The 27,209-nt window shown below is 46.8% G+C and overlaps 3 protein-coding genes and 1 long non-coding RNA gene across 9 annotated transcripts in view; 1 reads left to right on the top strand and 3 right to left on the bottom strand.

Annotated features, from left to right (window-relative positions):
* Window positions 1-27,209, top strand: part of ZBTB25 (zinc finger and BTB domain containing 25) — a 96,889-nt gene that overhangs the window by 13,721 nt on the left and 55,959 nt on the right. The gene's annotated exons all lie outside the window — the stretch shown is intronic.
* On the bottom strand, window positions 411-9,241 carry AKAP5 (A-kinase anchoring protein 5). Of its 6 annotated transcripts, none has more exons than XM_053406171.1 (2): window positions 9,158-9,241; window positions 411-3,412 (listed from the first exon to the last, which is right to left on the bottom strand). In XM_053406171.1, the coding sequence occupies exon 2, from the start codon at window positions 2,618-2,620 to the stop codon at window positions 1,178-1,180; it is 1,443 nt and encodes a 480-aa protein (XP_053262146.1). In that variant the 5' UTR covers window positions 2,621-3,412; window positions 9,158-9,241; the 3' UTR covers window positions 411-1,177. The 6 variants fall into 6 exon arrangements, with proteins under 6 accessions (XP_053262146.1, XP_053262223.1, XP_053261788.1 ...); XM_053406248.1 differs by lacking the exon at window positions 9,158-9,241 and adding an exon at window positions 9,068-9,088; XM_053405813.1 differs by lacking the exon at window positions 9,158-9,241 and adding an exon at window positions 8,755-8,849.
* On the bottom strand, window positions 18,912-19,944 carry LOC128423054 (uncharacterized). The gene is made up of 2 exons (XR_008332660.1): window positions 19,888-19,944; window positions 18,912-19,476 (listed from the first exon to the last, which is right to left on the bottom strand). It is a non-coding gene; the product is annotated as an uncharacterized LOC128423054 (long non-coding RNA).
* MTHFD1 (methylenetetrahydrofolate dehydrogenase, cyclohydrolase and formyltetrahydrofolate synthetase 1) overlaps window positions 22,736-27,209 on the bottom strand; it is a 79,603-nt gene continuing 75,129 nt past the window's right edge. Inside the window, exons 27-28 of the mRNA XM_053404739.1 lie at window positions 23,429-23,537; window positions 22,736-23,132 (exon numbers count right to left, since the gene is read on the bottom strand). Of these exons, the coding sequence (XP_053260714.1) occupies window positions 23,448-23,537 (90 nt within the window). The 3' untranslated portion in view covers window positions 22,736-23,132; window positions 23,429-23,447. The remainder of the gene's footprint in view (window positions 23,133-23,428; window positions 23,538-27,209) is intronic.

Here is a 27,209-nt window from a genome sequence, read left to right as displayed (position 1 = left end):
AAGGATATTGACGAGCTGGAAAATGTGCAGAGGAGGGTGACCGAAATGATCAAGGGTCTAGAAACCAAGCCTTAGGAGGAACAGTTTAATTATTCTTTGAATTTTAAAAAAGCCTCTTTAAATATATATAAAGGCTCAAGTTTTGCAGCCTTTCTGCCTAGGAAACAGACTGCACCGCCATTATCATTTTGGTTGACCTCTCCTGCAGCTCTACAATATCCTTGGTTCAGGTACGGCAACCAGAATTGCATATTGCATTCCAAGAACTGACCGCGTCACAGATTTGTATAATGGCATTAGGAGTCTTATTTCCGATCCCTTACTTACACCACCTGATATTTGACGATAGTTTTAATCTGTACTCAGTGAGATTTGCTGCTTTCCCTTTGGAAGATCAAGTGAGCTCCAAGTCTCTGAAAACGAAACATTTATTCTGAGCAAAAACAGTGCCGAAAGGCTCTAGAAAGTTACACTTTTCTAAATGAACACTGAAGTTTTGCTAATATGGCTCTTAAGGCCTCTGCAAGACCTCCGATAAAAACGTCTTGCTTGCCAGTTTCAACGTGTGCATCCTTCATTCACTGTTCTGTAAATTGATCCCAGTTCAACAACTTGCCTCTAACAGCAACTTAACCAAAAGCAATTTAGCGGGTGTTAAATTTGATTAACGTAGGGCTTCTTCAAGCATTTGGCAATAATGGGAATCGAACAACTTGGTTCTAAGTAAGGGAAATAAATGGACATGGGAAAGAAGAGGTGGCTTCTTGCTCTCCTAGCTCTACTACGCAGAACAAGCCATTAACACGTCACCATGCAGCACAGGGCCCACCCTTCCAAAAATCCTTTTTTTACGTACATGATACATTCGTCTCACTGACATGCAAAATTAAGCTAATCGCAGCGAGTACTGCAATTTAACTCGGGGTTTCATCCGATGTCTTTCATGTTGAGTTCAAATATTGTAGGACTTCCTTCCCCCTTCCTATGGCATTAATACTGGATTGACCTATAAGGCGAGGACAGGTAGTTTTGGCACATGATGCAGAAAATTCAGCCAAGCCACTTAAACAGCAGGTCCCTTGCACCTTTTCCTCGGTGCTCAGAATCCGCTACAGTACTTGTGGAAGTCTGATGGCAGGGCCCGGCCAAAGACCACCAGGGAGCTCCGGTGACCTTATCATAGAAAACTGTTTTGTTTATTCTGCTCCAGAGCCATCTCATTCACAAGCTGCTCGATGGACGACTGGATGGCCGCCTTCACAAGTGAGGCGGCCGTTTCAATCAGAAGCACCTCGTATTGTTCTGAAGCCCAGGGCTCCTGGTCATTGGCACCCAAAGGCGGCTGGTCCTGCGGACACGTCTTGCCTTCCCTCCCTGACCTGGAATCGGGGCCTTTGCTGGTCTTCTTCTTTGCTTTCTGTTTGCTGGCTTGCGGAAAGGAAAACGTTTCGCAGCTATAGCTGGGTTCCTCTTCCTCTTCCTCCTGGAAGGCCTCCGCTTCTGTGATCATGATCACAATGCCCGCCCCAGGCATCGCAAGCTTGTTTTCGTCGGATTCCACTTCCTGGACGGGACAATTTGGCTCCTGTGAAGCCTCGTCTTTGGACACAGGCAGACTGCAATGCAGCATCACTTCAACCGAATCGCCTTCCTTGGCACCGTCCATCTCCGGCACAACATCCTCCCCAGATTGTTCCAACTCAGCCTCTTTGGCAGGAGAGTTCTTGGAGTCTTCTCCTTCCAAGACGTTGGGTTGGCTTTCTGGCAGGTCCTGGGCAAGCAGGGAGCCCACCTCTCCCTCAAAATCAAACCTCTCGTTTCTCACTTCTTCAGGTTCCCCATAGAGGCTTCCGTGATGCAGCTGGAAGAGTTGCTTCTCCTGTTCTGTTTCCAGGACTGTTTCGGAGTGGATAATTTCTGACTGAGCTGTAAAGTCTGTGTATTGGTCAGGACCGGGACTCATCTCTGAAAAAGCGTCCTCTCGCCTGGCTGGAGCCACCTCTTCAGAGTTGTTTACAACCCCCCTGTCGCCCTCAAGGGCACCGCTGGGGGACTGGTCAGCGTTCAGAGGACCTTCCACAGACACAGACTCCGGTTCACTGTTCCTTTTGTTATCCACAATGCTCGCCCCTTCGCTGGCTTTCTCGCCGTGATCCCCCTCCTCTGTTATTTCAGCCTGGCAGGACTTCTTGCTTCTACAGAACCTTAGGCAGGGAATTTTATGGTTGGAGCTGGTGCGCTCCTTGGCACCAGAATTTTCCACATTCGTCTCCAGCTGCACACGGGAACCAGACTGCGCTTGTTTCTTCAAAGCGGATTTGGACCTCCTCCTCATTGTCACAAGCCGCTTGAAGGACAACCAGGCCCCTCCTGACGTCCACGATAGATCTGAAGCCTCCATTTGACTTTGCCCAGAGTTGGAGAGCTGGTTTGTAGCCTTTCGGATTACAGATTCACGATCCTCGTCTTTCTCTGTTGCGTAGGACTTCTTCCTTTTCTTAAAGCAAATCGTGGAGGCCTTTTGGGCCGGGCTCTCGTGTGGAAGGAAAGGCTTTTCCGCATTTGAGGCTTCCGGTTCTTGCATACTCTCTGTCTGAATTTCTTTCGTTGCATCCTCCATTCTTAAATCCCTGTCCCTTAGCTATCGTTTCAGAGGGAAGACATCCTTATGGCAGATCCACACCACAAACGTATCAGTTTTATAGCAGTTGTGAATACTTGGAATTGTAGTTTGGGAAGTGTATTGACAAAATCTTTAGAACCACAATTCCCTGCAGAGAGGAGACGACTGTTGAGCTCCTTTTCATCCGCAGCACTGATATGCTGTTATCAAACTCAACAAACCATCCCTTGAGATGTCTTCTCACGACCTCAAGATGACCTATCTATTTTATTCTATTTTTTACAAAAACATCTTTTGATGGACACCTGAAGGCAGGTTTCTCTTTCGCTTAGTGTTTTTTGTTTTTTAAAAGAGTGAGGTTTTTCTTTTTCTGACAGCAGGGTGTTTTGACCCCCCTCCGTGTCTCTTACTGAAGAACTCTCTGCCCGACGCCTCTGAGCATCAATTTTAATCATCTCTCGGTGCGATGGGCGATACTCTTTCATCAGAAGCGTGGCGCTTTAATAGTTTAAAATAGATTTTGGATAATCACAGAGACTGGCCCTGCTCCATTAACGACAGCCCCGGGAGACAACATCCACTTGCAAATATACGTGCCTTTTCCCAATCAGGGGTTTTGCATGCAAGCAACTACAAAGAAGGCCATCTTCATAAACTGGTTCAGGGAGAGGCATCCCTGTGTCCTTCCAAGTCTGCTTCTTATTGCCTTTTGGTCCATTTCCCAATTAGCATCCCTTGGGTTATAAAACGCAACGACTTTCCTCATTGATGGGATTGCTTTGTGAGCACCTGCAAGGGGGGGGGGAGAGAAAAACGGGGGAAAGTAATATTGCACTGTACTCAGGGTGCCCACACAAATTAATGCTCCAAAAAAATCAGATTGCTTTGCAGGGAGAAGTGCTTTATTTTTATTTTTTATTTTTAACCACCTCTGAAGGCAGGTATTGGGTTTGACCGTAGGGGCCCCAAGTTTACATCTCTATTGAATATAGCCGTAAACAGAAAATACAGTGGAGGAGAGCAGTGTTAGAAACTCAGGTATACAGTTGTACCTTGGAAGTCGAATGGAAACCGTTGCGGAAGTTCATTCGACTTCTAAAACGTTCGGAAACCAAAGTGCGGCTTCTGATTGGCGGCAGGAAGCTTCTGCAGCGATTCAGAAGCAGCGGAAGCCCTGTTGGATGTTTGTTTTCCAAAAACAGTTCGCAAACCAGAATAGTTACTTCCGGGTTTGCGACGCCCGGGAGCCAAAACGTTTGAGAACGAAGCTGTTCGAAAACCAAGGTACAACTGTATAAGCAAGGCATCAAAAGGTATTAAACCAAAGTTACAGTGGCCAAAATGGAATGTCCAGTTGCCATTTTGATGATAAGTTAAACATCTGCCTAGTTCAGATGACTTATCTTGTGGAGAATTGCATCAAACCCCGACTCCAGCTTCCAACAGATATAAAAACATAATAAAGCATCAAACCTTAAAAACTCTCCTATACAAGGCTGCCTTCAGATGTCTTCTAAAAGTCACATACAGTAGACCCTCTAGTTAAGGACTGCTCTGGATACGTAACTTTCGGATTACGAATGTTGCAAACCCAGAAGTGTATACTTCTGCGTTTTGCCGTGCGCACATGCGCTCTGCGCGCACAGAAGCTGTGCTTCTGCCTACAGACTTTTCGGGATGCAGACGGACCCCTGGAACAAATTTAATTTGTATCCGGTGGGTCCACTGTAGTCGTTTATCTGTTTTATATTTGACAGAAGGGCCTTTCACAAGGCGGGCGCCACTACCGAGAAGGCTCTCTGCAGCAGAGAGGACGAGTCATCCCCACCATCAACAAACTCCTGAAGAAAGCTCAGGTTCTGCAAAAATATATATGCCCTGGTGCGGTGGACAGGAAGGGATGTCTACTTCATGGGAACCCAAACCCCGTTTGCGACACAAACGTCATATAGGCGCTTTCTTGCTAGCACCCACGGCTTTCTGCTTCAAAAACGCGAGCTGCGCTGCACGAGGGATGCTTATTTATAGTCTTCCCTTCCCTTTCCATAGCAACTGCAGCATAAATCGCCAAGCACATGTCTTCAGCATTTCGCGGGCGCTACCTACGGGCGAAGCCCTTCAACCGCAAATGCCATTGTGATACAGTGGTACCTTGGGTTACATACGCTTCAGGTTACATACACTTCAGGTTACAGACTCCGCTAACCCAGAAATAGTGCTTCAGATTAAGAACTTTGCTTCAGGATGAGAACAGAAATCGCATGGTGGTGGCAGCAGGAGGCTCCATTAGCTAAAGTGGTGCTTCAGTTTAAGAACAGTTTCGGGTTAAGAACGGACCTCCGGAATGAATTACCGTAAGTACCCCAAGGTACCACTGTACTTCTAAAAGTGGGTGGAAGGAAGGAGGGAGAGTTTTCCGCAGAGAACCAAGATTTGCAGCAAAGCCTCAGGTTCATCCCAAACATCCGATTACTCTAAGAGCATTTCGTTGAGATCACTGTGCCCTTACAAATAATTCGTGATAGCAACAGTACAGGCGTCTCCCCACTTGTGCGGAGGGTTAGATTCCCGGGTTCTGCATGTATACATGAAATGGAAACACCATTGGGTTCAGTGGTGGGTGGAATCAAATAATAACAATTCCGGATGCCCACCCCACCCCCCCTTCATTTATCATTATTATTAAAAATTGCAAGCACATTGCAAGAGGAAAAGTCACTCTTAAAAAAAAAAGAAGGTAAAAGACTTCTGGGGAAAAAATTATAATGAATTTTTAAAAAATGATGAAATATACATTTATGAAGAAACCAGAGGCCTTTCTCCTTGGAATAATAGGTTCTGAATTGCCCAAAAGAGATGTAAAAGTATTTTTGTATGCCACAACTGCTGCACAGATTTTAATAGCCAAAAAATGGAAAACACAAGAATTACCAAAGGTAGAAGAATGGCAGATGAAGATAATGGACTTTATGGAGCTGGCTGATCTCACCGGGAGAATCCGCGACCAGAAAGAAGAGGAATATCAAGAAGACTGGAAGAAATTTAAAGACTATTTGAATAAATATTGTAATATTAAAGACTTGTAATTACTTGAAAGAACTAATTAGGCCTAGGATTAAATTAGGATTAAATAAATAAATAAATAAATAAGAAACAGAAGGATAAGAAAAGTTAGGAAATTTGATTATAACCGGAATATTGTTATATGGACTAATGATATTGGAAACTGCTACATTCAATTACAAGGAAATTCAGTTGGAAGAGATTAGAGGAAGTCAAGTCATATGTTTATGAAGTTGGAGTTTAACTAATTAATTTTTAAGTCTTATTGTATTTATGTATGTGGTGGTATATGGGAGGTTTGTAATATTTAATTTTCTCTATTATCTTTTTTCTTTTCTTTTATTATTGTTTTTTCTTTTTCTGTTATGTTTAAGTTATGTCTTTGTATGAAATTTAATAAATATTATTGGGGGGTACTTTTTAAATCATAGAACTGTAGAGTTGGAAGTAATCTCAAGCCGCCATCTAGTCCAACCCCCTGGAATGCAGGAATAAAGGGAGCTAAGCCTTTGGTACACCCACCTCAAACGCTGGTTTAGAGCAGCTGTTTTAACAGCTGTCTAACAGCCAGAGGACCCCTGGCCCACTGGCAGAACACATGCTTGGCATGTAGAGTACCTCAGCTTCCACACCTGGCGCCTCTAGTTGAAGGACTCTATGGGAGCTGTTGAAGCTCAACATCAAAAAAACGAAGATCATGGCCACTGGGCCCATCACCTCCTGGCAAACAGAAGAGGAAGAAATGGAGGCAGTGAGAGATTTTACTTTTTTGGGCTCCATGATCACTGCAGATCGTGACAGCAGTCACGAAATTAAAAGACGCCTGCTCCTTGGGAGAAAGGCGATGGCAAACCTAGATAGCATCTTAAAAAGCAGAGACATCACCTTGCCAACAAAGGTCCGTATAGTTAAAGCTATGGTTTTCCAATTAGTGATGTACGGAAGTGAGAGGTGGACCATAAAGAAGGCTGATCGCCAAAGAATTGATGCTTTTGAATTCTGGTGCTGGAGGAGACTCTTGAGAGTCCCATGGACTGCAAGAAGATCCAACCTCTCCATTCTTAAGGAAATCAGCCCTGAGTGCTCACTGGAAGGACAGATCCTGAAGCTGAGGCTCCAATACTTTGGCCACCTCATGAGAAGAGAAGACTCCCTGGAAAAGACCCTGATGTTGGGAAAGATGGAGGGCACAAGGTGAAGGGGACAACAGAGGACGAGATGGTTGGACAGTGTTCTCGAAGCTACCAACGTGAGTTTGACCAAGTGGAAGACAGGAGTGCCTGGCATGCTCTGGTCCATGGGGTCACGAAGAGTCGGACACGACTAAACAACAACAATGTTAAGTACCTCCACCCATTCTACACGACCACAGGAGAAGGTCTTTGCATGTCTTGATCGGAACTCGGTACACGGAGCCAGCTGCAAAAAAAAAAAAAAAAAAAAAGCAGCCAGCGGCAGAGAAGAAAGCCAGAGCACAGAATGAAGCCATATAGCGCAAAGAACATTTTTAGCAGTCCTTGCACTGAGAGAAAGGGGGAGTTGCAGTGACAGCCATTATTGTATATATTTCTGCAAGCACAACCCCAGGGTGAAAGAAATGTTACCCAATCCTACTACCTCGTTATCTGATTACATTGGTATTTATTTGCAAATGAATGAACAATAGTTCGGAAGGTGTTTTTTTTTAGAAAGGGGTATTGAAAACAGTTAAAACAAATTACAGTCACAGAAATAGGGTGGAAACACCTGTCACAGGTGTTAAAGGCCAGGATAAAAAATGATTTCCACCTGTCACATCAAGTTCCACTGAAAGCATTATTTCCTCTATTCAAGAAAAACGGGGGGGGGGGGGCATTCTAAGCTGCTACCTGCCATTATACATATTAATGTATTATACATATATATTATACATATATAAAAATATGTAATACATATATTTAAAAAATTGACACCCGGTTTAGCCAGATAACCTTTTAAATCAATTAGCCTAACCCTGCAAAACACAAGCTGCCTTGTGCATTTCTAATGTATATAACAGCATGCAAATTTGATTTGCAAAAATCTGACGCCGCTCACAAGAGCGACAAGCCCCGACAAGGTAGTTTCCGTACTGCAAACCCAGCATTTTTGCAGGAATCCATTAAGCGGGATTTTTTAATTTTATTTTAAAGATACATCGTAAAGGTAGCCCCGGATACCTGCAGTCAGAACTGCTGACTCTCGATTCACAGAAAGTGTGCCAGTCTAGAATTCCACCTGTTCTTCACACAAAGGACTGAAGCTGCCAGCACCGACTCCGGGAACCAGCAAGACCTTTCCAAACCACCGTGCAAGAGATCCCCGAGGCACCCATTCTACAGACAAGTCACTGAGGCTGAGAAGGAACCCTTTGCCCCAAGGGACCATGCTCAGGTTGGCCGCGTGAAGATTTGCACATCTCCCTTTTGCAAAATTTGTATGCCGCTTAATCGTCGAGGTCTCTAACAAGCGGCTTACGCGGAGGTCCAGCCCTGGGCTATGCACCGCTCTCTCTTTTTTAATCACTCCCCCCACCCCCCATACTGCCTATCATTTAAGGGGAACCTGCAACTACCTGCACCTCGTTGTTGCTGGCGCTCAGGCGATCCTCATCCCGGCTGCGGAGCCTGGGAGCGGGCGCGCCTTGCAGCTTCGAGGGGCGCCTCTCTTTGCAGAGCAAGCGGGCGCGCTGCCCTTGTGCAGCTGCAAAAGCCTCGCGCTTGCAAGGCGCCCGGCGCGCACTCCCCACCGCCAAGCCCCCAGCGCGCACGCTGCTGCTGCACGCCTCCGCGGCTCTGCACGCCGCGCGCTCCCCCTCGTTGCACCGGTGGGGGCTGCCTGCGGCTGCTCGCCCGTCCCGCCCCTCTTCCTCCCGGGCCGCCGTGCGCGATGCACCCCCGGACATTTGCTGCAGCTGCTGCCCGCTGGATTCCGCGCTTGCTGCCTCGGTGCTCGCCTGCCTGGCCGCCCGCTCCGGATCTGCATCCCTCTCCCGCCTTGGCAATGTGCAACCGCTTCCCCGGGGCGATCGCTTGCCCCGCGAGGCTCACCTTGCGCTCCGGCCGCCGCGCCTCGCTCGCGCTGCCGTCCTGCTGTCCTGCCTGCCCGCCGCTCGCACTCCTCTCCTGCCGCGGCGCCGCCGAGACCCGCCCACTGGACGGCCGCGGGGAGGGGAGAGGAGGCGGGGAGCCGTCCTTCGGGCGCCCCCTCGGCGCGCCACGGCGAAGCTCCCCGCCCACGATCGGGTCGCGGCAAATGCAGGAGGAAAAGTGTCGCCCACCCTCGGTCCTTAATTCGGATTAACAGACGCCGGGTCGGCTCCCCCGCCAAGAAACTAGCGTATAGGTGACGAACCAGACCTACGTGCCCTGGAAACATGCAGGTGTCGCTGCTGCGTGGCAAGATGGAAACGTTTCCCATAACGCATGTCCTGCAAACGCGCGCTTCTCTTACGCATAGTGCAGCAAGGGCGCAGGTTCACACGTTCGCACGCCCGTCGGTAGTTTTCTCTGAGGCCGCTGGAGGGAAGTGCTGTGTGTCCGTTTGAAGCCCCCATATGGCTCTCCAGGGTCTGAGCGGAGAGCCTTTCCCGTCGTCTCATACTGGATCCTTTGTAAAAAAAAGCAAAACTATTTCTTCCAAGGATCGAAGCTGACACCTTCTCCACGCAGAGATAGCTCCTTCCCTGAAACATGGGGGTATTTGTGATGGTTCAGGGTAGTATGAGCACTGCCTCCCTTGTGTCAGAGCAATGATGGTCCCATTCACATCTACAAGTTACCTTCTTTTCATCAACTGGGAAACACGAATGTGTGAACCAGCTTTTATACTGCAGCCAGGTTACTACAATATTTATTCAATTTATATACCTCCCTTTATCCAAAGGTCCCAGGGCCGTGTACAACATTAAGAACGTAATTTACCCAGCATAATAATGAAAACATAACACACAGCATAATAATCATGTAATCATATATTAAGAGTCTCTTGCACGTTTAACAGGCCATAGATTATTCAGTAACCAAAGGCCTTGGTATTTTCACCTTTCTGGGGAGAATGTTCCATAGTTGCGGAGCCACTGCAGAAAAGGCCCCGTCTCATGCTGCTACCCTCCAGACCTCTCTCTTTTTTTTTAAATAATATTTTATTAAGTTTAACAATAAAAAAGTAGAACAATAAAAACACAAAATAAATATAAAACACAACAATACAAACTTTCACGATACATAAAATACAAACGTTTAACAAGAAAACAAAAAGACAATCAACACTCAAAAAGTAGAATAAGAAAAACACAAATCACTCTTTTCCAATTATTCATCTTCAATTAACTTATTTTCCTGACTTCCTCATGCCTCCCTTTTTTATATCCCTTTTTAACAATTAGTTCAGCAAATTCGTATCCTACTACTTTATCCTTATTTATTTTACCTCCCAAATTTCAAATTTTTATCTCTTATTGCTAGAACCCCTTCATTTTAATTCAATGTCATCAGCACACCCTCCAGACCTCTCAAGGAGGTGGGGATATAGAGATTACAAACTCAGTGTTCGGGTTGGTTCAAATGGAGACAGACGTTCCTTAAGGTATTGAGCTCCTGAGCTGTGTAAGTCTTTATAGGTCAAAACCAGCGCTTTGAACTGGGCCCGGAAACTAATTGGCAGCCAGTGCTCTATCCCGTGACTGCCCACTGTATTTGTTTGAGACAAGTCTGGGTACCTGTCCTGTTATTCCTCACCTCCAGGTGTTTTTCCACACCGGCAGTGGTGCCCTCTTGATTTTGCAGACTAACGAGAGCCACCAGAATCCTTGTCTACTGGGCATGCTGGCCGGGGCTGATGGGGTTTGTAGTCCTCAACATCTGGAAATCATCAGACTGGAGGAGGCTGGTTTAGAGCATCCATGAGGTCAAGGATGCAGAGCCTGTGGCCCTGCAGGTGTGGGACTCCAACTCCCATCTGCTCCAACCAGGAAACCCCGGTGACCAGGGCTAATGGGAGATGTGACTTACACAAGCGTTTGGGGATTCTGATGGGTTGTTTATGAACAAGAGGCACATGGGGCTTGTCAGCCTGGGAAGGTAGCCCATCTAGGAGAAGGAGGACTCTGATCCTAACCCACCACTGCCTTGGGGGACATATTGGAGAGAAGAAAAGTCTAAGGATTAAACCCTCCACAAATCCAGAATGGAGTCCCTAAAATGGATGGATGGTGCCTTATGTGTCTCCTTCCTGCAACTCCTGCAGCCAAGCTGGTGCCAAACATACTGCTCTGCTTTCCTTTGGACCACATCAGGGGTGCTGAGAGGCAGGTCTTGTCCTCTGGGCAGCTCAGGACTCCCTAAATATACACTGCCCAGGCTTGCGCCCCAAACTGGTACTCCTAACGCAGCAGTTTGACTTCACCCCCCAAGGCACACTCCATTGTCAACAACACAAGAAGCCCTGCTGGATCTGGCTAAAGGTTAATATTGTTTTATAGCATGGGTAGGCAAACTAAGGCCCAGGGGCCGGATCTGGCCCAATCCGGCCCGTGGACAGTCCGGGAATCAGCGTGTTTTTACATGAGTAGAATGTGTCCTTTTATTTAAAATGCATCTCTGGGTTATTTGTGGGGCATAGGAATTCGTTAATTCCCGCCACCCCCCAATATAGTCCGGCCCCTGACAAGGTCTGAGGGACCGTGGACTGGCCCCCTGCTGAAAAAGTTTGCTGACCCCTGTGTTAGAGATTATAAATGCTGAACTGATTTGTTAATAATATAATATGGCTTAGTGTTTAAGTTGTTGCTTTGTGCTTTATAAGATTGCAATTGTTTTACTGATGATTTAGTTTATTCTGTATTTGTGACGTTCTGTTATGTTCTAGCTAGCATTGTTATTTATTGCTTGTAAGCCACTTTGAGACCCATTTGAATGGAAAACGGCATATAAATGTAGTAAATCAATTCACCACCAACTGGCATTCAGAGTCTTCCTTCCTCTCACACGGGAGATAGAACGCCGCCATCTTGGCTTAGGCCTTTATGCTCATGCAGTAGCAGCTGGTCCAGCCTGAACGTTATCAAAGGAATCCAATTTGTCTTGGCTGTCTTCCCGCACATGGGAAACGAGTATAAGAGGCCAGGCCTGCACAGATGCAGCCAGTGATTGCAATACTAATGTCTTCAGACTGGTTGATATGCTATGGGTTCCCCCACCATTGCAAGTCACGCAAACATTGGGGATGCGTTCCAGATTAAACCCTTTAATGAAAACACCAGCTTTATCAAGCTGAATGCCAAAGTCGGCCATTCAGCAGTGCGATCCTAGCCTGAAGGAAGAGAATATTTTGTAGAATCACAGACTTGTAGAGGTGGAAGGGACCCCAAGAGTCATCTATTCCAACCCCCTGCAATGCAGGAAGTGTGGGGTGTTAAGTTGTGGGCGAACATATCAGACGACACAGTGATTCTTCCAAAGCAGCTCTTTATTTGTAAGCTGGAACAGAACTGAACTGAGGAGCTCAGTCAGCCTGCTTATATAGAGCTCCAGAACAATGTAACTGTTGCAACTTTCTAAAACTATCCAATCACTGAACGTCACTTTCGATCCTTCATTTGCATACAAACTATCCAATCACTGAACGTCACTTTCGATCCTTCATTTGCATACAAACTATCCAATCACTGAACGTCACTTTCGATCCTTCATTTGCATACAAACTATCCAATCACTGAACGTCACTTTCGATCCTTCATTTGCATAACTATCTACAGTATCCCCCTGCTGGCCCAGGGTGAGACTTCAGTACATAACATGGGGTGTCTGGAGATGGGACTTCATTCTATGAGGCAGGGAGGGGGAGCCTATAGCATTCCGCCAACGGCTGTTGGACTCCCAACTCCCATCATCCCCAGCCAGTGTGGCCAATAGCCATATACAATGGGAGTTGTAGTCCAGCATAATCCAGACGCCTATGGGATCCCTTTCTCTGAAGAAGCACTGCTACCAGATTTGTCTTTTGTTAGTTTTTCTGTTTAGCACACCACCTTAAATTAACCCCCACTTTCTTTATGTTAAGATTGCCTTGATTCTCCATAACACGAAACCCTTATAATCTCGCTTTTCTGCTGGTAGCCTGCAACTGACGAGGAGGCTCTGTTTCGGCCTGGAGAAAGAATTCATGAACTTCTTCTTTGGCGACCACTCATAACCGAGTAAGATTGTGATATGGTCTTAACAGTGTGTCTGTAAGTGACTCTGGAGGCCAGTTCTGGATCCGCATATCCTTCCACAGTGAGGACATAGGTTTCCAGGCAGGAGTTGATCACAGTGAGGGTTTGCCAAGTGTGCCTTCCTCTTATCGCGTCTTTGGTAGAGGCTATTCTCCAACTGGAGGCCACTGTTTCCCAATTATCCATGCTTATACTGCATTTTTAAGGATTTGCCTTGAGAGCGTCTTTAAACCTATTTTGTTCACTGGCATTTCGTTTTCCATTCTTAAGTTTGGAATCGAGTAGTTGCTTTGGAAGACGATAATCAGGCATCTGAACATGAGCAGTGCAAGAAAGTTGATGTTGAAGAATCATTGCTTCGACACTGGTGATCTTTGCTTCTTCCAGTGCATTTGTTCACCTGTCTTCCCAAGTGATGTGTACAATTTTTCGGAAACACCATTGATGGAATCTTTTGAGGAGTTGGAGATGGCGTTTATAAGTGGTCCATGTTTCACAAGCGTACATTAAGATTGGTAGGACAATAGCTTTGTGAACAAGCATTTTGGTTTCCCTGTGAATGTCCTGGTCCTCAAACACTCTGCACTTCCATCAGGAGAATGCTGCTCTCCCAGAGCTCAAATGATGGTGGATTTTTGCATCCATGTCAGCCCTTGTAGAAAGAGAACTGCCTCTGTAGGAAAAATGATCAACGTTTTGCAGGGAAATGGGCAGACGACATTCTTAGCAACCTGAGTTGCAACCATACCTGGTAAATACATTTATCGTTAATTTACCTTAACTGTAAATCTCTGCCATTCGCCTTACTTTTAATATGTATGATAGGTTGTCTGTCTTTATTATTATTTTACCACTGATGTTCTGTAATGTGTTTTTAATGGGATCTTCTGAAAAAGGGCAGTATATAAATTGAATAAATAATAATTATAATAAATGAATAAATTATACACAGAGAGATATAACAAACAGAATGCCCCTCAAAGAGTGCAGCATCTTGTCAAACAAATTAGTCGGTATAATACAATTTCCCTTTTTCAGAAAAAGTGTATTTCCATTTCCTCAGAAGAAGCAGGTGGTCGCTGCTGATGTTGCTTTTGTGTGTGTGTATGATGTAAAACTGGAGCAAACTGCAGAAAACCTACCTGAATTTTCATTGCTGCTTTGTCAATGTATCTTTGCTAGTCGATTTTTCCGTAAGAATTTGGTTCCCAAGCAATGTAAACCCAACTGCTAATAAATCTGTGCTTACAGATCTCCAGAACTTAGCAATAGCAAGTTCCTTCCCCTCCTCTCCACTTGCTTACCAGCAAACCCGAATAAGAGTTATGGAGAACTTGAAAGCTTGCACAGCATCTTGTAATATTTTGCTTGGCCTTGTAAAGATAATATGGATTAAAGTCCTAATAAGAGTTAAATCCTTTGCAACGGAGAGATGAGTCCTATCTCCCTATCTGCTCATCTGCAGCTAGTTTGGCTAACGGAGCGTTTTGTCTGATTGCAGAGTTAAATGATGCCGCAAAGAGAGTTTGTCTCGAAATTGCCTCCCTCTGGAAGATCTTCCTTCCTGGAAATTTGCACTCCCTTTCTTCAAGGTGTCTTGTATGCCCCTGCCAAGGGACCCTTCTCGAAACTCGAGACCCGCGGCTTAACACAAATTTGTATGTGTGCCATTGATAAGAGTAATCTCTCTGCCATTATTCTTCAATTCCAAGTTTGTGGCTGAATGGAGATTCCAATTTAGCAATTCTGAGTACAGACCCACAAGAATGGCAGAAAGCCTTGGTTAAGTAACTGGAGGGGTGGAGATGTTTCATTGTGAATGCACCCTAGATTACTGGTTCCCATACTCTTTCCCCCACATGGACCACTTGAGAATTGCTGCTGGTCATGGTGGACTTATTTTTCTACCTGTTGCATCCTTTAAAACTTAGGACACTTTCCCCCTGAAATATACTCGGAGTCGAGTGTGAATTTCATGCTCTTTATTCAGCTCATAGTAGCAATGAATGAATCTTTCCCCAAAATGTCTAGCTATATATGCATTATTTACACAATGGGCCCCGCGTGATTGGCTAATTCCGGGCTGCTCCTGTAGGCCAATCAGGTTGCGGATTCACCTCCTCCAGAAGTCTGATTGGCTGCTCCTGCAGGCCAATCAGGTCACCGATTCACTTCCACCTGGAACTGGATTGGGTGGCTCCTACGGACCAATCAGACTGCTGCATTCTGGATCCTATTGATCTAGGATTCAGTTCAGTACATAACACCCGCAGTGGGTAGTACACCCTTTTTCAAAGAAGAAGAAATTGAGAGGCACTCTTCACTTTTCTTACACCACCTTACAGCTCAGTTGGTTACAGCGTGGTGCTAATAATGCCAGGGTTGCAGGTTCAAACCCCGTATGCGACAGCTGCATATTTCTGCAGAGCCAGTGTGGTGTAGTGGTTAAGAGCGGTAGTCTCGTAATCTGGGGAACCGGGTTCGCGTCTCCGCTCCTCCACATGCAGCTGCTGGGTGACCTTGGGCCAGTCACACTTCTCTGAAGTCTCTCAGCCCCACTCACCTCACAGAGTGTTTGTTGTGGGGGAGGGAAAGGAGAATGTTAGCCGCTTTGAGACTCCTGAAGGGGAGTGAAAGGCGGGATATCAAATCCAAACTCTTCTTCTTCTATTGCAGGAGGCTGGACTAGATCCTCAGGGTCTCTTCCAACTCTATGATTCTGTGATCCTCCCAAAAAAACACCTGCTGGGTTGTGCAAGAAGAACTACCTTCCCACATAGGGACATGAAAACAGAAGTGGCCTTCTACCAGTTCAAACTATTGATCTAACCCGGTACAGTCTATTCTTGCTGGCCGCAGCTCTATGGGGTCTTTCCCAGCACCTGCTGCCTGATCTTGCAAAGCGCAACCTCTACAGCCCCTCTGCTAACGACCCTTTTGTTCTGGGTGTGCAGCGGTTTGGAAGGCGGTGCTCTAATAGTGATTTATGCAGAGACACAACATGCTGGACGAGAGGGACTTCTGCTGCAATCTCGGCGCCCGGAGAGAGCCCGTTCAGATAATTTCCAGCATAGAGCTGTAGAAGATGGATGAGCTTATGGCTTCGCTGTGAGTAAAGAATGACTGGGAGCAGGCAAAGGGACAGCAATAAATCACACTGGCGTGCAACAGCCTCCTTGGTGGCCGGGCGCAGGAGTCTTTTGTGATTTATTCCTCATAGCACACCAGTTGCCAGTCTCTCAGGGTACAGCACATTGCATGCAGAATAACTACCTTAGGAGGACACCAAAACAGTTGGTTCCTTTTGCCTTGGAGACCCCTATCAGCTGTCATTGCCTGAACACAATCCTTAAAAATGGGGGGGGGGTTTAAAGGGAACAAGAAACATCTTAAGCTTCAAAGCTCTTTACAGGTAAGACAATAAACTAATTGTTGCATGAATTTCCTTCTTCCCAATAGGTAAAGGGACCCCTGACCATTAGGTCCAGTCGTGACCAACTCTGGGGTTGCGGCGCTCATCTCACTTTACTGGCCGAGGGAGCCGGCATACAGCTTCCGGGTCATGTGGCCAGCATGACTAAGCTGCTTCTGGCGAACCAGAGCAGCGCACGGAAACGCCGTTTACCTTCCCGCTGGAGAGGTACCTATTTATCTACTTGCACTTTGACGTGCTTTCGAACTGCTAGGTTGGCAGGAGCAGGGACCGAGCAACAGGAGCTCACCCCGTCATGGGGATTCGAACTGCCAACCTTCTGATCAGCAAGCCCTAGGCTCTGTGGTTTAACCCACAGCACCACCCGCGTCCCAATAGCGAGGCTATATATAGCAAGCCTTTCGCCTACACAGGGGCTCCTCCCTTGTGAAAGCAACGCCAGAAATTTTTGGTTTGTCACCACTACAGAACTTAGGAGCATCAGAAGCTGCCTTATACTGATCACCGGTCCTCCTAGCTTAGTAGTGTCAACACTGCCTGCCAGTCGCACGCCAGGACTTCAAGCATGGGATGTTCCCACTCCAGACCTAACTGGAGATACTTGGGATTGAACCTAGGACTTTGTGTGTGTAAAGCAGTTGCTCTGCCCCTGAGCTATGGTCCCTTCCTGCATTCTATGCCCACATAATACACTGCATAGAAGCCAGCCTGGGTGTGCACTTGACATGGGTGGGGAATAGCTCAGTAGGTAGAGCACGAGACTCTTAAATCTCAGGGTTGGGGGTTTGAGCCCCATGTTGGGCAAAATATTCCTGCATTGCCAGGGGTTGGACTAGATGATTATCGTGGTCCCCTCCAACTCAACAAAGCATCCTGTGACTGTCTTATCCAACTTGCTTGGCAAACTAGCACATAGCATTAGGTACGTAAAGGGCTCTGGTTATGGTATTCTTTGTTGGGACATAGTGGAGACGTGTGAAGACTGTTGGAGAAATTTATGGAACTGTGGAAGTCTTTGAGAAGAGCTCATCTGAGAGAAGGTGGACAACTTACAAGTCTTCTGGACTCAAAGAGAACTCTGGAAGTTGCAGGACTTTGAAAGCATCTCAACTTAGTACTTCCCTTGTGGACTTTGAAAGCAAAGAACCCTCTCTGGGCTCAGAGAGTGAATACTGCTTGTAGCAACTGCTAACAGTTTGTGAGTGTGTTGGTGTTTGCCAAGTGAAAGCTCTCTCTTCTACACAGTTGCTTCCTATGGTGAGATTAACCAATGGAGTGAACTTCTATGGCACATACAAAACACCAGGAACGGTATTGGGACCCGTGCTTTTTAACTTGTTCATAAACCATAAAGAATTAGGAGAAGTGAGGTGGCCAAGTTAGCTGATGATACTGCATAGTTCAGTCAGTGAAACAATGAGAGACTGCAAACAGCTCCAAAAGGACATTTGCAAACTGAGTGAATGGGTAGTAAAATGGTAAGGAATATGCTTTCAGTTGCGAGCAGAACAGGGGTGGAGAAGCTGCCACACTAAAGAGGTTGCTCTCCTAAGTCTCAGCCAGCATGGCTAATTGCTAGGGATGATGGCAGCTGTGATTCAACACCTGGAGGACCACAGGTTTTGGCACCCCGGATTGTAGAGCACAGCCTTACACCAGGTCAGACTATTTGTCCATAGAGCTCAGTATTTCCCACTCTGACTGGCAGTATCTCCACAGTGCCTCAGAGAAAGGTCTTCCCCTTCCCCTCCAACCCTGATCTTTTTAGTTGGAGATGCCATGGTTTGAAATGGAGATTGTTTAAAAAGATCTTTTAACCTGGGCGGTTAAGTGCAGTCAAAGGCAACTATGAGGTGTGGTGCTCATCTTGCTTCAGGTCGAGGGAGCCGGTGTTTGTCCAGAGACAGCTTTCTGTGGCCAGCAGGTCTAAATGCCATTTACCTTCCCGCTGTAGTGGTACCTATTTATCTACTCGCACAGTTATGCTTTTGAACTGCTAGGTTGGCAGGAGCTGGGACAAAGCAACGGGAGCTCACCCCATTGTGCGGATTCAAACCGCCGACCTTCTGATTGGCAAGCCCAAGAGGCTCAGTGGTTTAGAGATCTTTTACCTGTAACGAATATGCATCACCACTAAACTACAGAATAATCTAAAATGAACTCAGGTTTATTTTCAGTAGGGGTTGAGGAGGTAAGGAATATAAGGGTTAAGTTAAACTGAAGGCTTTAATAAGAGTTTCAATGAGAAGTAGTATGCCCTTGATCTCTTTGAACCAAGGGTGATGGCACAGAGGCAATGAAAACACCTCAGATATACATCAAAATCCAGTTGACTATATGTCTGGCCTTAGAATTTCCTTCCATATGTGAACATTTCGCCTTCCCCTTTCCAGAGACCCCGGTTTAAACCCATCCATGTTGGTGCATTGCAGATGCAAATATTGCAGCATTTATAATCCATTTCCAGTAACCAGGGCTCCTGCCCAAAACAGTTCTGGAACTCATAATAAAAACAAGTTCCTCTACATTAATCACAGCACATTCATCAAGTACCTGAGAGCTTTTCAAAGATGTAGCAGTTTATTTGTGTTAATTACAAGTCTGGCAACAATTTCATTTTCACATTAGGAAGTAATATATCTTTTGGGGGAGAGGAAAGAGGATGTTTCTGTGTGTGTGTGACAAACCTTATTTGAAACAGCTTTTGCATCTTGTTTGATCACTTGAACAGAAACATGAATGTTGCACAAAAGAAATAAAGGTTTGGCAGTGAACACCAGGGACCTATTAAAAAGGCAAAGCAAGAGGAAACGTCCCGTCCTTGAGGTCTTATGTGGGAGATCCAGTCTCCCCACAAATAGAAAGAGGTGCCTACCAGGAAACACTGAAGGCAAAGCCTTTGGTGGACTTTGGATTCTGGAAAAAAGAAAAATCAGGGCTGCATGCAAATTTCTCTTAAGCGATGCTGACGGAGATGGAAAGAGCACTGGCCAATTTGGGTCTCTCTTGGAGGTCAGGATCTGGACTTCAAACAGGAGTAAACCCATCATAAAAACCACAGCAATTATTTCATTCGTAACCAAGAAAGAACAAGCATATGAACCACCCAAGACACATGGGAGGCTGTGGAATAAAGTAAAGCTAAAGGTACCCCTGCCCGTACGGGCCAGTCTTGACAGACTCTAGGGTTGTGTGCCCATCTCACTCAAGAGGCCGGGGGCCAGCGCTGTCCGGAGACACTTCCGGGTCACGTGGCCAGCGTGACAAAGCTGCTCTGGCAAGCCAGAGCCGCACATGGAAACGCCGTTTACCTTCCCGCTAGTAAGCGGTCCCTATTTATCTACTTGCACCCGGGAGTGCTTTCGAACTGCTAGGTTGGCAGGTGCTGGGACCGAGCAGCGGGAGCGCACCCCACCGCGGGGATTCGAACCGCCGACCTTTCGATCGGCAAGCCCTAGGCGCTAAGGCTTTTACCCACAGCGCCACCCGCTGTTTTACCCACAGCGCCACCCGCTGTTTTACCCACAGCGCCACCCGTGGAATAGCACTTTATAAATTGGCAGCTAGCGAGTCCATGTTTTACTTTATTGTTTTACTTTATTGTCACTAATGCAACTGTACATAGCTGGGGTTGTTATTGGGTTGGGGAACTGAAGCTATGTTAATATATTCAAAATTAATTTAAAAATATGTTTTAAAAAACCCACAGGAACATAGGAAGTTGCCTAATACAGACCCGGTCCATCTGGCTCAGCTTTGTCTACGTTGATTGGCAGTGGCTCTTAAGGGTTTCAGAAAAGGGGTTTCCTGCCCCCCCAGCCCTACCTGTGCATTGAACCTGGGACATTTTTCTGCATGCAAAACCAAGGACTTTGCCCTTTTATGAAATAAGAGAGAGGGACGGAGCAAGGAAAGTTTCCCATCCATCACCTCTAAGTTCTTTTGTCAGAGTTGCACAACTGAGAGTCAGAAAAGGACTCAAAGGAGAGGTATTCAGGTATTTTGTACATTCCCAGTGTAAGGGAACATCCTGTGCAAACAAGGTGTCTTACAGCAGCAGATGCCTCTGCAATCACCCGAGAAGCCATCAAGGTTGACCATACAAGTCCACATCGTTCCCAGCCCTCCTTGTTGTCTGACAATGATTAGGGTAGGCGTAAATAAACTCCAGATCTGGAATGAAACCAGGAACGGAACAACCCCTACAGCAAGCAGAGCTTTTGAAGCAATGCAAAATGAAAATATAGCAGGACTTTAAAAGGTGCAGCGTGCAGACATCAAGCACCCGCAGGGAAAAGTATACTTAGAACCAACACGCAGTGAGGGCAACATAGGGATCCCAAGAGATCTGGGCAATTTGCTACAATGGCTGGCTGGCATCCAAGCGACAAGATGACCTATTTGGTTGCAGCCTGCGCTGAACATGTGCCGAGTCCCAATCCCTGACGGGAAAACTAAGATGCTTGTTAAATGAATTCCCAAGCAGTGCAAAAACGGAAGGAGTTAAACAGAGTTTGGCTTTGAAGTTTTCCTTTCTCCAGTTGCTATGAGGAAGACAGGCTCTGTTCATGGGTGCACAAAAGCAAACATAGACTCAAGACAGGTGTGTGCGCAAGCAAGTAAACCAAGCAGCTACTCAAGGAAGCATTGCTCAAGTGATGGGCAGTTCTGCTCCACTGCGTGGGGAGCTGTCGCTAGAGGGAACACAATCATCCACCCACTTCCCTGTATCATTTAAACTAGCTACACATCTCAGAATAGACCACTTGTCGCCCGCTGAGCCAAACACAAAGCCACCAACCTGCTCGTCAATTGTCCTCTATTTTATTTTTTTTCTGCATCCCAAAGACTACTAAATAAAAAGGGAGGTTGATCAAGCTACCCGATGGGCCCCCATCCACGGATTCAGACTGGCTGATCATATATTTGCAGGCCTGCATTAGGGGAGTTGACTGCTGCCAAACAGATGAAGGCCATTTAAACTGATGTGAGAATGCAAGGCAGAGACATCACATTGCTGACAATGGTCCGTATAGTTAAAGCTATGGTTTTTCTCAGTAGTGATGTATGAAAGTGAGAGCTGGACCATAAAGAAGGTTGATTGCTGAAGAATTGATGCTTTTGAATTCTGGTGCTGGAGGAGACTCTTGAGAGTCCCATGGACTGCAAGAAGATCAAACCTATCCATTCTGAAGGAAATCAGCCCTGAGCGCTCACTGGAAGGACAGATCCTGAAGCTGAGGTTCCAATACTTTGGCCACCTCATGAGAAGAGAAGACTCCCTGGAAAAGACCCTGATGTTGGGAAAGATGGAGGACACAAGGAGAAGGGGACGACAAAGGACGAGATGGTTGGACAGTGTTCTCGAAGCTACCAGCATGAGTCTGACCAAACTGCGGGAGGCAGTGGAAGACAGGAGTGCCTGGCGTGCTCTGGTCCATGGGGTCACAAAGAGTTGGACACGACTAAACGACTAAACAACAACAGAGCATGCAAAGCACCCTTTGCACCGTCAGAATGCTGGTCTGTTTGGCCACAGTGGCCAACCAGATGCCTTAGTGGGAAGTCCTCCAGAAGGACACATGGATGACGGCACTCCCCAATTGTTGTTTTCCAGCAGCTGTCTCTGATCCTGGAGGTCGTATACAACCATCGTGACTAGCAGGCACTACTAACAACTTAGGGAATGCAGCGCCCTCCAGATTTTTGCTGGCCTCCAATGCCCATGAATCCCAACCGGCAATGACCTATGGCCAGGGTTTATGGGAGTAGTAGTTCATCCTTCATTTGGAAGGCACCGCACTGGGTGACCCCGGCCTACGATGAGAAGCAAGAACTCAAGGTCTCAGGCGTGCCTCCAGAGATCTTTTTAACTGAAGGGATTGAACCTGGGTTACCGTCTGCATGCTTCTGCCATTGAACAGTGCATTGCCTTGCCAATTTGAGAACGGGCTGTGCAGCTTGGGGATATGTGCAGAGTTGCCTGCCCCATTCCATGGGAATGTACTAGCATTCATAATTACACCAAAGATTTAAGATGTTAAAAACACACTTTTGTACATTAGGCACTAATAGAGGATGCTAGGGCTGCAGTGTTTGAACTGATTAATCAGTTAGGATTACATGATCACATTTTTTTAAAACCAACCCCAAAAAAGGATCCTCCAATTAGCTGGGAAGATTTTTTTAACAAAGTGAATATAAAAAGTGCAGAAGGCAAACACCATTCTAAAAGAAGCCTTCTCTAGCATCTCTTTCCAAAAGAACGCTTCTTTGATATTGCCAAAGACGACACATATAATCTACCAACAAAGAAAATACTATCTTTTGCTTAGAAATATTCTGTTTCCCCATATGCATACTGCATAGATCGAAACTCATGTGATTAATCAATTAAAACATCTTTAATAAGTTTGCTACCCTGGTTAAAACCGCATGTTGCTTTTCACTGACTGTTTAAAACCACGTTTTGAACCCATTTTAAAAGGTTTCTGGGTGATATCCAACATTAGCCAGAGTAGGCCCTCTGAAATCAATGGATTTAAGTCCATAGATCTACTCCTGAATATGACTAATTCTGGTGATCACCCTTTGCTTTTAACATGATGCAGACTTTCACCTGTAGTGACTAAAAAGTAGACAACCTAATTAAAAATACAGTATTACAGATTATTATTATTTTTTTAAAAATGCAGCAGGTTAATTTGTTTCCAAAGACTTCCTAGTGACCCCTTGAGGTACCTTCTTCAGGTTTCGCCAAACTGGCCTTGCTTGGATACCTACAAAAAGAAAAGAAATCATGTTACTAGTCCTCAGCACTGCGAGCCATGATGAAAAATGCAGAAAATAGATGGCCAAGTGCAGCTCTCTAGAGCTATGTAGGTCAAACAACTATGTAGTTCTTTCACATGCATGTTCCTGGGATTGCAGAATAGGGACTGCATGATGGAAAAAAGGCTTCCACGTTATTTCAGGGAAGAGTGAATGGTGGGACCAGGCGTGATTGCAGAGCTAGGAAAAAGCCAGCAGTTGCAAGCAGGGAGTCCTGCAGGATAGCAAGCAATGAAGTACTCACTTTGGATTGTCAGTTCATTTTAGAAGAGGCCGGTCACTTCTCCAGTTGCTGGGTCCAGGTCAATGTCATAGAAACAAGGCCTAGTTGGAAGTCCCGGCATTGTGCTCATCTGGAAGGAATTAAAAGGGGAAAAATCAACTGAAACAAACTGAACAAATATCAAAAATGGAGCTGGAAACAGGAGCAAAGAACATTAAGAGCTTCCTGGCTGGATCTGGGTCATGTCAGTGGACCAGCAGTTGCTTGAAGCCAAAGTCCTATTAACCAGCAGGAAGCAGACCACCAAGACAAAGGCATTTCAACCCTCTTCCTGCTGGCTAGACAACTGAAAAACTTGGCACCTCTCTTCCCAGGCAGGACTGCCACTGGTACAGCTGACATTTGCCCTGTGGCTTCACAAGAGAAAGGGACAGGGGAGCAAAGCTGGGATCTTCTTTCCAGCAAAGCTGTTATGTACAGTGGTACCTCGCAAGACGAAATTAATTCGTTCCGCGAGTTTTTTCTTCTTGCACGTTTTTTGTCTTGCGAAGCACGGTTTCCCATTGGAATGCATTGAAAATCAATCAATGCGTTCCTATGGAAACCGCCTTCAGACCAGGTCCGGGGACAGTCTGTCCCCCGACCTCTTCTGAAGGCTGGGGGGGGGGGGGACAAGGGCTTTTCTTCCCACTGCCAGCCTTCAGAAGGCTGTTCTGAAGGCTGGCGGTGGGAAGAAAAGCCCTTCTCCCCACCTCCCGCCCCGCAAGCTCCGGGGACAGGAGGGCTTTGCTGCCGATCGCCAGCATTTTAAAAGCCCCCGGGACAGTGGAGACTTCTCCGCTGTCCCGGGGCGATTTTAAAATGCTGGCGGGCGGCAGCGAAGCCTCCGCTGTCCCGGGGCGATTTTAAAATGCTGGCGGGTGGCAGCGAAGGATTCGCTGCCGCCCGCCAGCATTTTAAGATCGCCCGGGACAGCGGAGAAGTCTCCACTGTCCCGGGAAGGCAGGCGGGGGGGGGGAGCAAAGACTTTCGCCCCCCGCCGGCCTTCAGAAGAGGTCCTGGACCTCTTCTGAAGGCCGGCGGTGGGAGAAAGTCTTTGCTCCCCCCCGCCTGCCTTCAAAAGCCATCGGGATAGTGGAGAAACGCGCTGCGCTTCTCCGCTATCCTGGGAAGGCAGGCGGTTGGGAGCAAAGACTTTTGCCCCCCGCCGGCCTTCAGAAGAGGTCCTGGACCTCTTCTGAAGGCCGGCGGTGGGCGAAAGTCTTTGCTACCGACCGCCAGCATTTTAAAAGAGGTCCCCGGAGATTTCCCTATGGGCTTTCTTCTTGCGAAGCAAGCCCATAGGGAAATTCGTCTGGCGAAGCACCTCGAAAAACGGAAAACTCTTTCTTCTTGCAAGTTTTCCGTCTTGCGAGGCATTTGTCTTGCGAGGTACCACTGTACTGAAGTTCTCACCCTGGGCCAGAAGGAGGATACTGTAGATAGGTTTCACTCAGGTCCACATATGCAAATAAGGGATTGAAAGTGACGTTCAGTGATTGGATAGTTACAGAAAATGGTTACTGTTGTGTTCTAGTGGAGCTCTATATAAGCAGGCTGGCTGAACCCTTCAGTTCAGTTCTGTTCTGGCCTATGAATAAACAAGAGCTGTTTGAAGAATTGCTGTGTCGTCTAATATGTTAACCCACAACTTAACTCAAGCCTCTACCAGAAAGGAGGTATGGGAGGAATTAAGAAAGTTAATTCCATCTGCCTGCTAGTTCTTTGGCATTCCAGACAAAAAGCCCCCCATCCAAAACGCCAGCTGCTCTCTTGGTTGCTGCAAACAGGCCCCTGCTGTTCTGGGTGGGGCTCTTTGGGAAAGTACGAGAGGAAAGCTCATTGCTTCGAGTTTGGCTTCAAAGTTCATGAGAAGGCAACAGTACGCTTTGAGTGAAGCACCAGTAAACGTGTGGATTCGTTTCAGCGACAATCTTGAGCCTGTGGTCCTTGTGGGTTGCTAATGTTCAAATCCGAACCCTGATTAATAACTATTGTTATTATTGTGTATCTGAAGTGTGCATGCGCACGAAAGCTTATACCCAGAAGAAATTTAGTCCGTCTCTAAGGTGGTACTGGACAATTTATTTTTATTTTTTTATGTTGACTGTGTCAGACCAACACGGCTACCTACCTGAATCTATTATTATTATTATTATTATTATTATTATTATTAGTAGTAGTAGTAGTAGTAGTAGTAGTAGTATGCTACCCATCTGACTGGGTTGCCACAGCCACTATGGGCGGGTCCTGACATTATTGGCTTCCCTGAACAGGGCTGCCTTCAGATGTCTTCTAAAAGTCTGTTAGTTGTTTATTTCCTTGACATCAGATGGGAGGGTGTTCCACAGGGAGGGTGCCACTGCTGAGAAGGCCCTCTGCCTGGTTCCCTGTAATCTCGCCGATCATCTAATTATCATCTCTGGAAAGCCCCCAAACAGGTCATGAAGACTAGCAACCACGATTAGAACTTTGCACACTTAGAAACAGCTCATGCCGTGGGGCGGAACCACAAAGCTCGCTTCCTGGCAGGCGAGTCACTGTTGCTTATCAGAAGGGAGAAGCAGTAAGCATGGAATGGGCATACAGGTGTAGCTGATCGCCTGCACTGCATCAACCTCCCTCTCTCTTAGCTCTCCCACCTCTCCCTACCAGTGAAAGCAGCAGCAACACACCTGCCGGGTTAAGCTAGCCTGGCATTTCCCTCCCACCAGACAACCTGCTTATGTTGCATACCTACATCTTGTAGAAGCGAATTCCATAGTTAAACTATACACTGACCCAGGGATGGCTGTGGGCAGGATTCCTGCATTGCAGGGGGTTGGACTAGATGATGATGATGATTCATTATTTATACCTGGCCCATCTGGCTGGGCTTCCCCACCCACTCTGGGCAGCTTTCAACACAATATTAAAATACAGTAATGCACCAAACATTAAAAGCTTCCCTAAACAGGGCTGCCTTCAGATGTCGTCTAAAAGTCTGGTAGTTCTTCTTCTCTTTGACATCTGGTGGGAGGGCATTCCACAGGGCAGGTGCCACTACCGAGAAGGCCCTCTGCCTGATTCCTGGTAACCTCACTTCTCACAGTGAGGGAACCGCCAGAAGGCCCTCGGCGCTGGATCTCAGTGTCCGGGCTGAATGATGGGGGTGGAGACGCTCCTTCAGGTATACTGGGCCGAGGCTATTTAGGGCTTAAAGGTCAGCACCAACACTGAATTGTGCTTGGAAACGTACTGGGAGCCAATGCAGATCTCTCAGGACCGGTGTTATGTGGTCCCGGTGGCCGCTCCCAGTCCCCAGTCTAGCTGCCGCATTCTGGATTAGTTGTAGTTTCTGGGTCACCTTCAAAGGTAGCCCCATGTAGAGCACGTTGCAGTGGTCCAAGTGGGAGATAACCAGAGCATGCACCACTCTGGCGAGACAGTCCGCGGGCAGGTAGGGTCTCAGCCTGCGTACCAGATGGAGCTGGTCGACAGCTGCCCTGGACACAGAATTGACCTGCGCCTCCATGGACAGCTGTGAGTCCAAAATGACTCCCAGGCTGCGCATCTGGTCCTTCAGGGGCACAGTTACCCCATTCAGGACCAGGGAGTCCTCCACACCCGCCCGCCTCCTGTCCCCCCAAAACAGTACTTCTGTTTTGTCAGGATTCAACCTCAATCTGTTAGCCGCCATCCATCCTCCAACCGCCTCCAGACACTCACACAGGACCCTTCCAGCTCTACAATTTTACTGTGTGAGGAAGATGCTGTTTTCTGC

The sequence above is a fragment of the Podarcis raffonei genome, chromosome 1 (genome assembly GCF_027172205.1).
Source record: "Podarcis raffonei isolate rPodRaf1 chromosome 1, rPodRaf1.pri, whole genome shotgun sequence".
Lineage (NCBI taxonomy): Eukaryota > Metazoa > Chordata > Lepidosauria > Squamata > Lacertidae > Podarcis > Podarcis raffonei.
Note: the sequence above shows the minus strand (reverse complement) of the source record. Positions and strands in the feature narration are given on the sequence as shown.